This window comes from Cinclus cinclus, chromosome 4, assembly GCF_963662255.1.
Source record: "Cinclus cinclus chromosome 4, bCinCin1.1, whole genome shotgun sequence".
Taxonomy (NCBI): Eukaryota; Metazoa; Chordata; class Aves; order Passeriformes; family Cinclidae; genus Cinclus; species Cinclus cinclus.
The window spans coordinates 43,602,381-43,617,639 of NC_085049.1; the positions used below are offsets into that span (position 1 = coordinate 43,602,381).

Genomic DNA, 15,259 nt, shown 5'->3' on the forward strand with positions numbered 1-15,259 from the left:
CCCGGGGAGGGCGGGGGGGGAATCACGTGCTCCCGCCCCAGGCCCCGCCCCCGCCCTGCGCTGCCGCGGAGGCGCTTCCCAGGCGGGACCGCCGGGCTCCGCTGCCGAGGGGCGGATAAACATCCACGGGAGGCGTGCCGAAAAGATGGAGACCGCTCTTCTCGGTATCAAAATGTTTATGTCAACCAAGAGGCAACGGGCAGAGACTGACGCACAGGAAGTTCCACCTGAACATGAGGAAGAACTTCTTTACTGTGCCGCTGACTGTGCACTGGAACAGGTTGCCCAGAGAGGTTGTGGAGTTTCTCTCGCTGGAGATATTCGAGACCTGTCTGGACGCAGTCCTGTGCAATGTGCTCTGGGATGACCCTGCCTGAGCAGGGAGGTTGGACCACTCAACCTTACACGTTCTGTGGTTCTGTCGATTCCTGACCTGAATTAGTCGCGGCTGTTACGCGTGTGGCCGGGCCTCCCTGCAGCGCCACCGGTGCCACAGACAGAGCCCAGGTCCCGTGCGGACCCCGCCATGCGCTCCGGCGCCATGGGGTTCGGCCATAGCACAGGTACTGAATTGCTGGCAAAACCCGGCCGGCCCTCCAGCGGTGGAGCAGGAGCGGGACGGCCGGCAGGACGGCGGTGACCTCCGTGGCAGCCGCACGGTGCACGGGTACCGTGCCGTGTCACCGCGCCCGGTGTCACCGCCCCGAGGCGGAGCGAGCTCCCCGCCCTCCCCGCCCCTGGGCAGGTGCAGCGCCCCCGCCCCGGCCTCTACCACGGTACGCGGGGAGGGAGCGGAGCCGGGCGCGGCGTTCCTGCCTGGGCTCTCCCGTCCGCTTCCCTTTCCTCTGCCCGCCCCACACCGGCGTGTGACCGTGGAACGGGACGAGCCCGGAACCCGGCGGCGCGAAGATGGATGCGGCGGAGGCCGGCGCGGGCGGCCGGGCGGGCAGCAGCGCCGACAGCCTGGCCGAGGAGGAGGAGGACGAGGACGAGGCGGGTCCCGGCAGCGGCCGGTCCAGCCGCACCTCGTCGCTGGTGAGCGGGCTGCTCACCGAGCTGTACAGCGCCGGCGAAGCGGCCGCCCCCTCGGGCAGCGCCCGCTCCCGCGCCCTCCGGGAGCTGCAGCAGCGGCCGAGCCAGGTCGAGTACCTGCGGCTGAAAGGTACAGCCCGCCCCGCCTGCCTGCCCCGCCGGGGCCAGGAGCTGCCCCTGTGCCTCGCTTTTCCTCTGTGCCTGCAAGGGAGTCCTGCCCGCAGGTGCCCTCCCTGCCTGCGCGCACGTGTCTATGTGCGTCTGTGTGTCCATATCAGGCCTTCTGCATGGCACTGGCTCCTAGAAGCTTCCCATGTGCTGTTATCTGGGAGCTCCTTTAGACTACGGTCTCTTGTGCTGTTCTCCCGTCTTTTGTTTCAAGTGCCCTAGGAGCCGAGTTAGGGTCATCTGCTACTAGATTCTGTGACAGGCTTCCTAAGCTTTTGTGTTTTTGCGAGTTTGGTGCTTTTTCTCACTTACAGTAATGAATAGATGTCCAGTTTCTCTTTCTTTCTCTTTCTTTCTTTCTCTTTCTTTCTTCTTTCTCTTTCTTTCTTTCTTTCTTTCTCTTTCTTTCTTTCTCTTTCTTTCTTTCTCTTTCTTTCTCTTTCTTTCTCTTTCTTTCTTTCTTTCTCTTACTTTCTTTCTCTTACTTTCTTTCTCTTTCTTTCTTTCTCTTTCTTTCTTTCATTTAGTCCTTATTTTCTGAATCTAGAAGAGATCCTATACATACAGTGTCATAAGAGAGACTTTTTCTCAGGGCCTCTTAATTCCACTGGACATAAGCTAAAGTGGACAACTGTAAAGCTTATTTAGAGGTCGGCATGTCTTCTGGGGAAAAAAAAGGAGTGTAATGAAAAATGTAAATGCTGGAGTCAATCAGAATCTAAATGAAATTTTCAAAGAATTTTTATGAAAGTTAGGTAGCCTCAACAGTGCATGAGTGCATGCTTGTGAAAGACTGAGATGTGTAACTCCAAATTGATCCAATGAAAAGAGAACAAAGGCCTCTTGTGTCCTGATGTTTAATCACTTTTCCTTTTGATGAGGAAAAAACCCAAGAGGTGACTAAATATGCCTGTTTTTCAGAGCTGTACAAACAGCTATCTGCTTCCGTGTTTGGCTTCTTAATGAGATGACACGCCATCTGATGTTACTAGGATGTAGCTCAAGTTCTTCTGTGTGTCCTTTGGCAACCTGGGACTCAACAGGAAATTTTTTTGTTCAGAAATATATCTTGTGGTATTTCAACTCATTAGTTTCACTGCCAAGTTATTGGTTTTTATGGGCACAGCTAACTGACATGTGTGGGGAAGAGTAAAACTCGCCAGACAATTCTGGTAGTGACTGTATAAATTAGTACAAATGCATTTTTTTTTCTTTGCTTTCAAGTGCATAGATCTAGTTTTAAATTACCTTGCCTGGTACAAGTGATTGAGAATTCCATCTGAGCACCAGCTGCTGTAACAGGGTAGTGGTTATAAAATGCAGTATTTTTTTTATCAGTGGCTCCCCCATCCTTGCAGTCATACTTTTCACTAGCCCATGGTTGATGGTCATTTCAGCCTAATTTGTCCTTTTCCTTAAGCTCTCCAGAATTACTGAATAAGTTTTGCCACATGAGCTGAGCTGTTTACCATTCCACTTTTCCTGGATGCGTACATATATTTCTCATTAGATCAGGTTACTGAAGAATGGATTTTTTGGGTTGATTTCCTTTCCAGCATCAGGGGACAGGGGTTGCATTGAAAGTGATAATTTGAAAACTTAGCTGCAGGGAGCAGGCAGTTGTGTAGATGCTGGTGGCAAGCTGTACCACGCTATTACAGGGAGGAGCTGAAGAGGTCAACATGTGATAGCCAAGACCTAGGATTTCACTGGTGGGGGGAGCCTCTGAGAACAGAGTAGAGGACTCAGAAAAATAAATGGACTTAAAACATCTCCCCAGCAACTCCCTTTTCTGGTGCTGAAGCTCACCTCATGGGGGGACAAGAGAAATATTAGCACTAAGCTGAGACATTTTGATGAAGGGGTCTGGTGTCACTGTAACTGACCAGTGGAAATAACTGAGGCCATGACTGAAGCCATCTAGTTGCATCTTAGTGGAAAGAATTTCTCACTTAAAGGTTATTCTGGAGTCGCATTTGTAGCTTTGTAGGTATCTTCTTGAACATGTTCCCTTGTCTGTTACCAATGTATATCTTGTTCATGCAGGAGCAGCTTCAGAAAGGTACTGTATTTAAAATGTATCCCCTGGTTGCACTATTGTCCCTATATTCTGTCTGTGTCTGTCACGTTCCTAGGAATTTATAACAGCATAATTGTTAAGATTCATACTCTGTGCAATAAATCTGCAATAAATGAAAGTACTTTTGTTTAAAAGAAAATAAAGACTTTGGCTGGGATTCTGAAAGTGTTTATAACTGGGAATTACCCCAGTCAATAGAACTTGTCATTTATAGAAAGCTTGTATTTGTAAACATCTCTAGGGCGAGTGCCTTTGCATGTCAACTACAATAAGCTGTTTGTGAATGTTTTGGCCTGTACTGAAGTTGTTTTCTCTGCTTGTTGGCAGACGTTGATGAATTAACAACTATAAAACGAGAACTGAATTACAGAATTTCCGTTCAATCAGCAAAGTTGCTCCGTCTTCTGAAGCAGAAAGACAGGCTTGTACAAAAAGTCCAGAAGAACTGCGACATTGTCACAGCTTGTTTACAGGCAGTTTCCCAGAAACGTTGTAAGTACTTTCTGTGTAAATAGTTTATTTCATTAATGTGGGCAGTGTTTCATCTAAGTCCTCACACTTAATTTAAAATCAGGAGGCCAGGCTATGCTATTCCTTAGATATGAGTGACTTCTAATTATGTCAGTAGTACCTGGAAACAGGCAAAATTCAACTAGCTCTGCTGGGTAAGCTGCTGTAGCCTCAGCTGTCAATTCTGTGTAACTCCTTTCTACCAAGCTGATCCAAGGTGAGGAGTATTAGTAAAAACTAACCTACTTCCCTCGAAGCTCTTTATCAGGATCAGTGTTTTGAGGCTTTCTGGGAGATTGTGTGGGGAAAAGAAGAAAATGTTGTTCTTTAATTGTTTAGTCTTTTTTTTTTCTGCACAGTAAAACTTTTTTATTTGATTTGGCAAAGTTGTTACCTTAAGATAGACTGAAGTGCTTTTTGGTAGTTCTTCTAAAGTAAAACTACATGTAATATCATATGTAAGAATAAATAGAAATTATGCCTTTGGAAAGGATGCGTGAAAATAACCTAATGTTCCATCTTATTTTTTTGTTAACATGCAGCCTGACAGGTACAGAAATGTTCAGGTACAGTAAATAAAGCATGGTCTTTTCATAAAAATGTCTGTAGGAGCTTTGAGGTGCATGTAAAGACTTTACTAAAAGAATTTTACTGTAGTGGCATGTGCTAATGTAGTCAAGGTAAAAGCTTGTCTATTAATGTGAAACTTAATTTTTAATTTAATTTTTGAAAGCGTTCCTTTGTTTTACTTAAACCTGGCATGAAAATTCTTGGCTGTCATCTACTGTGTAGGAATATTTCTTCTCAAAAACTTTTCTTAACATCTTGATAACCAAGGCCTCCATGCCACTAGTGTGGAAGCATATACTGTAGTCCCCTTTTAAATGAGACTACTTGAATATTCTGCATATTTAGAGGATTTGACCGTAAATTCTGAATGTTTTCTTCCTCACATAGTGGAATCTTTATGTAGAAGTAGAATTGTAGTTTCCCATTAACTTTAAGTTCAGGTGTTCACGTTCAGATATTCAAATGCTACCTTTAAGCAACCTGTACAGACCAATTGTAAACAAATACTGTTTCATGAAAAGATGGAAATTCTGTCTGACTTTTTTTGATTGCTGCTTGCAAATTAACTCCTAGTGGTAATTTCAGTTCGTTCAGAAATTACAGGGCTGATAAATTTGATCTCTTATTTTCTGACATAATGTCTCTAATGCTTTAATTTTTTTCTACATAGAGAAAAAAACAGGTACTGTTTAAAAAACTCTATGCTCAAAACTGTGTTAAGTGTCAGAAAGTTCAGATCTATGAGTTCTGCAGCTCACACAGGGAGCTATCCACTCCTCAGTCTTAGACCTGTGCTGGCTCTTGGTCTCTGCTGCATGCACAGAAAAGGCCTGGCCCCCTGACAGCTTTGGGAGCCCACAGCTGACTTGCTTGTGCTTCAGGACTACCAATGGCTTCCCCCCTGGAGTGGGCAGAGTAGATGTGGAGGAACAGTTGCCAGGAAAAACTTCATAACTTGCTGTGTTTCACATTACGCTGCTGACCCTTGTCCTTAGCAGGTGATGCATGTTTTGTATCCAAAAAGGTGTTACCATAGAAAACAAAATTCACTGCAGAGTGAAATGCATTTTGGTTGGACACATGAATGGTCATGGCTCTGTTAAAGGAACGATAAATTGTACTGTAGAATATATGATAAAATCAGTACACTGTGCTGTACTTCTGGTTTGTAAGATATATGAATGAAGAGTTTCATTTTAGTAATGCTTTTTTTACCCAAATTTAAATGAAATTCTTCAGTGAAGAAAATTAGTAAGAAAGAAATCACAGTGATGACCTCATGCCAAACATGGCACTTGTTTCTCTTACTCTTATGATTTTGAGTTATTTGGGGTAGGAAAAGATGTATGTTTGTTCTGGAGCACTATGAACTATTTTAAGTCCATATTAGAAACTAAGTAGAGTGCTTTATGCACTTAATTGTCTCATTTAAGAAAAGCAGAATTCAGTAAAAAAACAAGGTTTTGCAGCTGTCATCTAAAGAGTATGTAAAAGACATCTCTTGTATTTTATATAGTGACAGCTTGCTGTCATTTCAAAATACATTTTGATTGGTCAAATTGCAAACCAGAAATTCCTTGAATGAAAAATTTGGATTGATTTTAATTAAAACAAACCCAAAAGGCAACCAACAAACAGCCCAAACCAAAACCATGTATTATCTATAATTTATTTAGAAATAAAAGCATCTAGCTCAATTGTAAGTCAGTCTGTCTGGAAGCAAGCAGGAATGCTTAAATATGATTCAATATAAAATAAGCTGAAGTTACAGAAACAGAAAGTTAATTAATATTCCCTTGTATTTTTAATGAAGAAATAATTCTGGTAGAAAATTTCCTAAGGATATAAATAATTTGTCTGTCATAGCTGTGTTGCTGTGGTGGTACTATGTACCTAACTTTAAATGGGCCTCATGCTGTGTCCAGTAAGATCCTTAGTATTCTCTCTTGTAATACTTGTTTAGAAATCATGATTAAAGTATTAATCTTCTGTTATTTGAGCATTGCTTCTGTGTAGAATTCTCGAAGATAACATAAACATTTGCTTTCTATTTTTTCTTTTCCTTTTTTTGGCTTGATTTAATGCAGAGCCAGTAGAGGGAGACAGAATATTTTATTTTGTGCACAACTAGATGTGTATCTCTGGTTTTGATAAGGATACAAAGGCCATTGACCTTCCTTAAACATGAAGGGAAGTGCTTTACAAATGTGGTCAGGCAAGAGTTGGATGAAAAGGCTTAGCATAAGGTTGTCAAATAAATGTTATTCTCAAAGGAAATACTAGTTTTCTTATGTGAAATAGATTGAAAACAATAAGAAATGGCTTTTTAATTATAACTGAAATCATTAATTCCCACATGGTTGTCAAAGTTATTCAGAAGCTTCTGACTAAATGAACTGAATGTTTTTGGATCCAGCTACAGAAATTCAGAGGGCTATGCCTGTATTTATTAGTGGTGTTTGTGATCTCTTTGAGTGCATCTTAACTGGATAGAAAGGCAGCATGAAGTGGCATCATCTGGGCATAGATTTGTCCCCTGCACGTCCCCAGAGCATGAACAGTTTCCTGGTAGAAGGCTGGGCTATGAAGTCTCCTCAATTTCTGAGAACGAGGTTCTGTCCCTATAGCATCAACTTTTCTTGCAGGGTGTGGAATTCAGAGGAAACTGGGAAAGCACTGGCTGATGTTATTTGCACAAATTTAATAGGAAAGAGCTGAGCAAGATCACACCTGAAAAAGCGCAACTTAGATATGCAAAAAGTACTCGTACATCTAGATTAAATTTCTGTTTTCTGTCTCCTCATTCCCTTCTTCCCTCGGTCCTACTGCATCTCTGTGTCCTGTCCCATCTTATATTTTTTTCCTGCCATATGCTTTATTAACTTTTCTTAAATGACCCAAGCTTTAAATACTGGACTTCTCAGCTGTGTTCCATTTTCCCCATCCCTGCATCTTGTCTATCTTGCAGTGTCTACCCAGATTACTCCCTGTACTTGAGTTTTCTTCACATTATTCCTTGGTCCCCTTCAGATGTTCTTTGTTGTCTTTTTCCTGCATGTACTAATTATCTACTTGCCCATTTTTTCCACCCATCCTCTCCCCTCAAGACAGTTACAAAACCAAGCCAGAAATCCACAATTTTTAGTTCATAGTGTAAAATTTGGTTAAAGGTGTAAGAACAACTTTAACACAATATAGTGTGGATACAGCTAATATTGATTTGATTGTGCTTGAACTTGATAAGGGTCTTGAAGGAGAGAAAATTTTTTGCAATGAAAACAATCAGCCACTGAAATAATGTCTCCAGGAAAGTGGTGGATTCCTCAGTGTTGGATGTTTTTAAGATTTGGCGGGACAGGATGCTTGGGCATCTTGTCTAGACCATACTTTTGTTGAGAAAAGTTGATGATCCTTGAGGTCCCTTCCAACCTGGTGTTTTGTGATTCGGTGATTGATTTTGTTCTGGATGAGATGTCTTGCAACATGGAGCAAATACTTAGGTACATATGTAATAATTCATGCATATCAGATTTTGCCTGTGGCTAATCTGTCTCTTCCCACTCACTTCCCAGTAGTTTGATGTACTGTTGCAGTTGTATAAATGTGCTTTAGCCTGGAGCACCCCAACTGCTGTGGTTTAATTTTTTACTTTTTTATGAAGACTTGAGTTACTCAGTGAATATTACCGCTATGGCAGTTTAGTGGAGGTGGGCTGAGCACTGGTCAGCAAGGGTTTTCTGATCCATTCTGTGTCTTGTGCTGGTTTGCCAAGAGTGAGGTAAAGGAGATGTTAGAAAAGGAGAGAACCTGTATTTACTGAGGCTGGAGCTTGGTTCAGTGGGGATGGTAGCTGTGTGCTTGGTCCATCAGCTGCACTGGGCCACTGGGCAGCAGTTCTTTTTGATCTGGATGGTGACATTCACCTGCTGGTCCCTTGGGATGGGCATGCACAAAGCAAAATGGCTTTAGATCTAAGTATGGTCTTAACTGACTTGTTTACTGTTACACAGCATTATTAATAAATTGTGTCATTTTTGAAAATATTATTGAAAACCCCTTCAAAAGAGCCACCTATAGTGATGAATATAAAATTAAATGCCATTTGACTAACATACTTCATTCAGCTTCAGCCAGCAAAGATTCTGGAAAATCTGAAAGCTTACTCAATTGCAATTGGAGCCTGGGCTGAGAAGGATTGCTTTTTTTCTTAACATTAGGCTCAGAGGGGAAGGGCTGCAAACAGCAGCCTTCTTTGCTGTGCATCAGGGCATGAAGAAATGTTTCAATAAGTAGGTGTGTATCATGTTTAGTATTTGCTAATATAAATTAGCTTGAGTGTTCTGAGTTTCTCTTAGACTAGGAGAGAGTTTGACTGTTGTCAAATATAACAACAGCTGTGTGTAATGCAGACTGACAACTAATCACTAACAGAATAATCCCAAGGAGTTTTTAGGCAGTGAATTCCATGGTTACTTTCTTTTGATGAGAATACAATCTTGGAACTGGTCTTTGAGCAGCACAGCCAGGATTCTGGGACTTGGGGAGTAGTTTAACAGAGCAACAAGTCAGTCAAGTACTGGTGTAGTACTGTGTCCCCTCCCTCTCACAGGATAGTCTTCTAGAGAACTATCAGTGTAGCACCCAGATTTGAAGTATAATTGTGATGCTGATGGGAGGTGAACACAGAGTATGTATGATCTTGTAAATAATGAATTTTGATGTCTTTGGTCACTTGATGAGCAGTAGCAGTGGTTAGCCCTAGGGAGAGAGACCACCCCACTTCACAGTCTCCAGCCACCTCCTCAGGATGATCTGTGCTAGCCCCAGAATGCTGACTGGTGTGTGAGTCAATAAAAGCCCTTGTCAGGCTAATTAAAATACTTAAACTGATTGCCGTCTTCTCTTGCTGTGAAAATAAAACTGGAATATAAATTCTAAATTGGCAAACTGTGCAGTTTTCTTAAAAACCTGGAAAATGGTGTGATTGTGCAGATTTGGTACCTCTCAGAGGCCACTTTGAGGCTAATTTCAGTTTCTTAACTCCTGAGGTGAAGTAAAGTTTTGTTACTTTTCTGATGTTGAAAAGATATTTTTTTTTCTTTCTTTTTTCCTTGAAAGAAAGAGGCTGGATTTGCTGTCTAATTTGGTCATATATCAACTGAGAAGTTCTTGTGGTCTGTGTCACTGCAGAATATCAGATTCAAAAGGTGGCAAGAACTAAGTGCTTGGAGCATTACAGAACCTGAATCCACACTTTTGAGGGAAATTCTGCTTTAAGGATACAGCAACTAAAATATCTTGTTCCAGCATAAAATAAAACACCCACTCACAAGAGTCAATTGCTTATGAAGCAAAATTCTGAAAGCTTGCATTTCAAACTAAAATGCTTTGTTCAGATGCCTTTTTCATTTTGTATTATGTAACGAGCTATTTTCAAGTAAGATGATAAAGTTTAATCCTAAGAAGAGTCAAAAATCATGCTTTTAGCATTTGGCAATCTGTTTTCATCAAGGATGACATTTTGCTATGAAGGACTTTGCTTTCCACAAACTGATATTTTATGTCAGACTTTTCCATTAAAGTGGTTTCAACCAACTGTATTACAGAGATCCTCCTGGGAACATTCAGCAAGCCATCTCTGCAGCTCACTCCCTGGCTGCTCAGCACTGGGATTGCCAGGCTGGTTAGGGAGCTGAGGAGCCCACATGCATTCCTAAACCATATGTTTTCCTTCTGAGTCTGTAGGGGTTATATGAATCCTTATTTTTCTGTGTCAGATACTTTCCTTGTCCCTAACTCTCACCACTGAAGTGTCTTACGTCTACCAAAAGTACCTCCCAGACCCCTCAGAAAAAATACCATCTCATAATTGGCTAAAATTTGAGCAATTCTTGGAAATGGCTTTTATCATGGGCTCCTTCAGCTATATTCTTCAGGATTTAACTAAGCAAACTCTCTTGGTGGCTGCTTTGACTAGTGACAGTAGCTAGAGGTAAGATTGCCTTTGTTAAAAGCCCTGCGAGTCTGTTTTAGTGACTCTGGGCTGTGCTCAGTATCAGCACAGAGTATAAAACTACACCTGACTGGCACATTTTTCTTTTAAATGTCGTTCTACTGCTACTGCTAATAGGGAATTGGCTGCATTCAGAGCTGGGGTCACTGGTTTTGGTAAATTCCTGGGGACACTGTGGAGCCTGCTGACTAAGAATCGTGATGTCCTTGAGCAAGGTGCTGCCTTTTGGTTCACTGCTGCCACTCATTTTCCAGTACAGTGAGTTGCTGTGTCTGGAGGGGTGATATTTTCCTCAGAAAGGGAGATGCCAGGGGTTCAGGGCTTGGTGGAAGCTGAGCAAAATGAACAGCTGACCTCAGGGCACTTGCCTCTGAGAAGAGAGAGCCTTCAGTTGCCTGTTCAATTCTGCCTGTTGAGCATCAAACTTGGCCCCAAATGTGCCTCACACAGAAACAGGTGTCTGCTGCTCTGAGACACACCAGCCCTTCACCCACAGCAGCGTGGTGAGACCTGGGAGACCCTGATCAACCAGCTGTGGTGTTCCACTTCTGTATGAGCTGTGGGCACTGTGAAATGCATAGCCATGCTCTTGCAGCCTTCCATCTCACCCTACTTGGAATGCTTGCCCTGGTCCGTTGGATCTTAAGAGTAATACAGGGATGGGGCTGCAGGTATGGTGGGCTTAGAGCTTTTATTTCAGCACATCAGCCTTATTACAGGGTGGGACATGGGAGATTGTGAAAGCTCTCACCATAACAATAACAGCTGAAATTCTCTTCATTACAAGGTCTTTTAAAAAGTTTTCTAGCCAATAAGATATTGTTAAAAGCTTACAAGCATTTGCTTAAGCCAATTATTAAAGTTACACGTACACCTTACTTTTAACAATGCTTGCTTGTTGTTAGCTTAAAAACAATGGATAAAGCTTTATTATTAAACTTACATTTTTCTATTATCTTGCTTATCATATTTTCTAAGGCCTATCTCTGCACAGCTTAAAAACACAGCCTTACTGTTTCTTGTCCTTGTGTATCTGTATTCTTGCATTCTTCTATTCTGAGTTTTGCATTCACACAGCTTCTGAGAGTTTTCTACTTTTTCTATTTCCCACACCCTGGGAGATGGCAGACATCTGGGGTGAGGGTGTAGTGGGACTAAATTTGCATGTCTGAAGTGTTTTGTGTAGGTGTGTTCTGTAGTTGGCCTTAGCCTCTAAAATGAAAGGAGCACCCTGCAATGGCCACCTGAGGTGGTGAGAGAATCAGCCACTGATTATCTAACTACACATAGTTCTCTTTCTTTCTTTCCTCCCTTTCTCCCTAATAAATAGTTCAGCAGTATTTTTTTAACGATGTAGAAACTTGATGGGATAGTAACAGCTGAATATAGTTACAACATAAAAGAAATATTTTGCAGAATAAATATTTCATTGTTTATCATGGAACTGAACAGTAAATTCAGTAAATCATTCTGTAAGCAATAATTTGGCTGCTCTATCTAGGCCCGGTTAGTGACAGGAAATGCAGACTGTTTAGTATAGGGATGTACAGATCACAGAGTCATGATCAAATTCTTGTCCTGCAGCATCTGGTGTAGGATGTTGTAACTGTCCTTTGTCAGTGTGCTAGCAGCTGTGACAACAATGAAATTGTTTGAGTTAGTGCTGCACTGGAGGTTGTGTTTATTTCGGGTATGCATATAACTTGGAGGCTGGCTGTTTAGCTGCTTCTCCATACTTTTCTGTGTAACAGTAATCCTGTTGCTGTTACAAAGTCATAGCCAGCTTCACAGGAGTAGCTTTGTAATGCATGTAGAATTTTGACTTCACTGAATTACACTTTTCATAACAGCTGTGCCATGAGAAGTTGATGTATTGGAGAGTGCTTGTTATATAAAATACTTCCTTAGTATTAGAAATAGGGATTAATGCAACAGATTATTGTGTGTGGAGCTTTTTAGATTACTTATCAAGCAATACTTGTAGTATTTCTATACTAATTTGCCTGCAAAAAGTGGTTCTCAAACCAGTGATCTCTTATTTTCTGATACTACAGTAACTTTGGAAGGTGGGATTTGATTAGCTCAAATTGTGAAGGCGTAGTAGAGGAAGGATGCTGCTGTTTGGAGACAGCGAATTCAGAACAGCCTGTTCTCTGTCTACAGTCCCTGTCAGTCAGTCATGAGAGTAGAAATAACTGGCAGGCACTGCTGTTCTCTCTGCTCAGTTGAAGCTATTCAAATGGATACTTGATCAACGGTAAAGTTTTGTTAGTCTAATAGTTCCCTGAAAAACTGGAAAAGCTTTTATTTGGTCACCCAGGGATAATTGTGATTAAATGAGGTTAAGTGCCAATTTCCACATAGGTTCAGGGAGAGTGTGTAACAGCTCATCCTGCTGCAGGAGAGCAGCTGCATGTCCGCCCTGGGGCAGGGTGAATCTTGGCCATGGGGGCAGGAGTGGGATGCAGGGCCCAGCTGAACAAAGGGCTCAGCCTGCATGTCTGTGTACAAAAGCATTTGTGTGCTTTATTGCAAGGCGTTTTCAGCATCCAGGCTATAACCTAGGAGTTCATTGCACTAACTGGAAATTTGCAAGGAAGCTGGCTCTACAACCAGTGGTGTCAAAGGCCACATGGGAACAGTGATGTGTGAGAAATGCACCGGAGTATACATTCATATTTCACAAATCTTTGCAGTTCTGGACTGATTGTAGATCTTCTCCAATACCTGCAGGTAGTGAGAGCCACAGCATCTGTGGCAAATACTGGGCAATCAAGATGTAAGGGTTTGTGTGTAAAGCTCACAGCAGGGGTGGCTATGTGAGCTGCATAACTGTAATGTCATGTCGTTTCAGTCTTTAATCTTTTTCTGACAAGCTTTTGGATGTGGAAACACCCTGAGAGGAAAAGTTCTCTTAGATTGTATGCATAGTCTCAGCACTGCCTTCTCTTTTGTTCTGCTGGGGGTTACACTTCTGTACAAGAAGTGATGCTGTTCTTTTTCCTACTGAAATGCTCCTTTCTTAAAAAAAAAAAAAAAAAACCCACAAAAAACTCCCGAACATTGTGAACTTGTAGGAGGGCTAATGGGCATTCAGTGAAAATAACCAACAGGGTATATGGCCTTTAAGTAACACAGATGCATTTTATCTCCAAGTGGTGCATTCTTTGGTCACATTAGCCTTTGAAGAAAAGATTTCCTGGATACTGAGGATCAAATGGAGGATAGCAGCTGCTTGGGATAATTAGCGCTAGGAATAGACTTATTTATGGAGCATCAGGCAGTGCCAGCAGCTATGTTTCTGCAGCTTTGAGATAGCTTGGTGTTAAAAAAAAAAAGATGCTAGGAAAGTAGACTGTGGAGCTTAGTCTGTCTGGATCAATAGTCCTGCTTATGATTCTGCACTGGAGCAACTCTGAAGGAAGAGTTAAATGTGAATCTCACATTTTTAAAATGTTTTTCTCCTTGAAGCTGTTAACAACCTAAGTTTGATTTACTGAGCAGTAAATGAGTGCTCCTCACATACCCTTGAAATTTGCCAGAGAAGTCAAGTCTATGTTCCATTTTCACATTAGATGATCTTACTTACAAGCCTATCATTTATCTTTTTTCTTAATAAAAATTGGAACCTACTTGCTATGTTTTGTCAGCATTGAAACAGCTTCTAAATTTAGTTCTCTATAAATTATTGGTAACTTCCTAAAAATCACAGAACCTGGTAATGATCAACATGTTTTCCTTGCCAATACATATGGCCAAATACAGACCATGAACATTTCTTGGGCTGGATTAGGCATCATTAATAGCTAACATTTTATTTTTTGTGTGTTTGCATGGTTTTCATTATTTGTTTGGGTTTTGGGGTTTTTTCCCCCAACATGTTATTGCTAATTTCTTGTCTTACCCAATGCTCATTGGTAGAAATAGCGAAGGAGATTTCATCATTATAAATTTTCTAACTTTAGCAATTAAATTTTGATCTAAAATCTTTCTAAGTATTCTATTTGTGGATAAATCTTGTTTTGGGGATTTGGGATCATTTTGCTTTTTTTCATTTTGTTGGGCAAGTAAAAATCCTGCTGTTTCTGAAATAGCAGTTTAGATCAATGAAGCTGGTAATTCACACTGTAAAATTCAATTTTTATGATAGGTGCTAAGCCAATAATCAGATTCTAATAAAGGAAGAGAAGTTCAGTTTTAGATCTGGGACCTGCTATGACCTCCACTTTTCTGCAATATTATCTTAAGCATACCTACAAATCATACCTTTTGTCAGAATTCTTTTTTTCATGTATTATATTAGTTTTTCTGCTGAGTTGGTGACATATTTTTTAAATTACCATGTAGCATTTAAGTGGAATTCTGGAGTAGCTACTGGCCGAGATATGCATTTGCTTCATATTGTTTAGCAAGGTTAGGAAACATTTCTTAACTTTTATGATCATTCTTTTCAGCAACATTTTTTTATTACATAGGCTTCTTCAACTGTTTTTCTTTTTAATATATGCCTTACCAAAACAATGTTTTGAATTTCTTTTGTAGACACAATTTATCTGACAAAAAGGTCATTTGCTCTCAAAACCTCACTTCAATTCCTTACTTTGTATTTCATTTAAAAGGTTTTCTCTCTCTATTTTATCAACCATGTAAGCATTGCTATGACTTTTATTCCAGTTGTTAACTCTAGACTTTATGCTACTGGTTACTACAGCAGTTAAAATATATTGTTACTTTAACAGTGCTTGCATGACACATCTTTTAGCTTGCTCATGAGATGCATCTACTATAGCTTTACTGCTATAGTTGGCACATGAAGGCAAGAAGTAAAATAAATTGATTCTCCACCTCCTTTTACTTTCTTCATTACTGTTCCTCAAGTGGAAATT

At 41.2% G+C, this 15,259-nt stretch overlaps 1 protein-coding gene across 2 annotated transcripts in view; it reads left to right on the top strand.

Moving 5' to 3' along the window:
- The first annotated feature begins 829 nt into the window (after positions 1–829).
- TBC1D30 (TBC1 domain family member 30) overlaps positions 830–15,259 on the top strand; it is a 51,335-nt gene continuing 36,905 nt past the window's right edge. For both annotated transcript variants that reach the window (XM_062491986.1, XM_062491987.1), the window contains exons 1-2: positions 830–1,162; positions 3,608–3,772. In XM_062491986.1, coding sequence (XP_062347970.1) covers positions 910–1,162; positions 3,608–3,772 — 418 coding nt within the window. In that variant the 5' untranslated portion in view covers positions 830–909. The remainder of the gene's footprint in view (positions 1,163–3,607; positions 3,773–15,259) is intronic.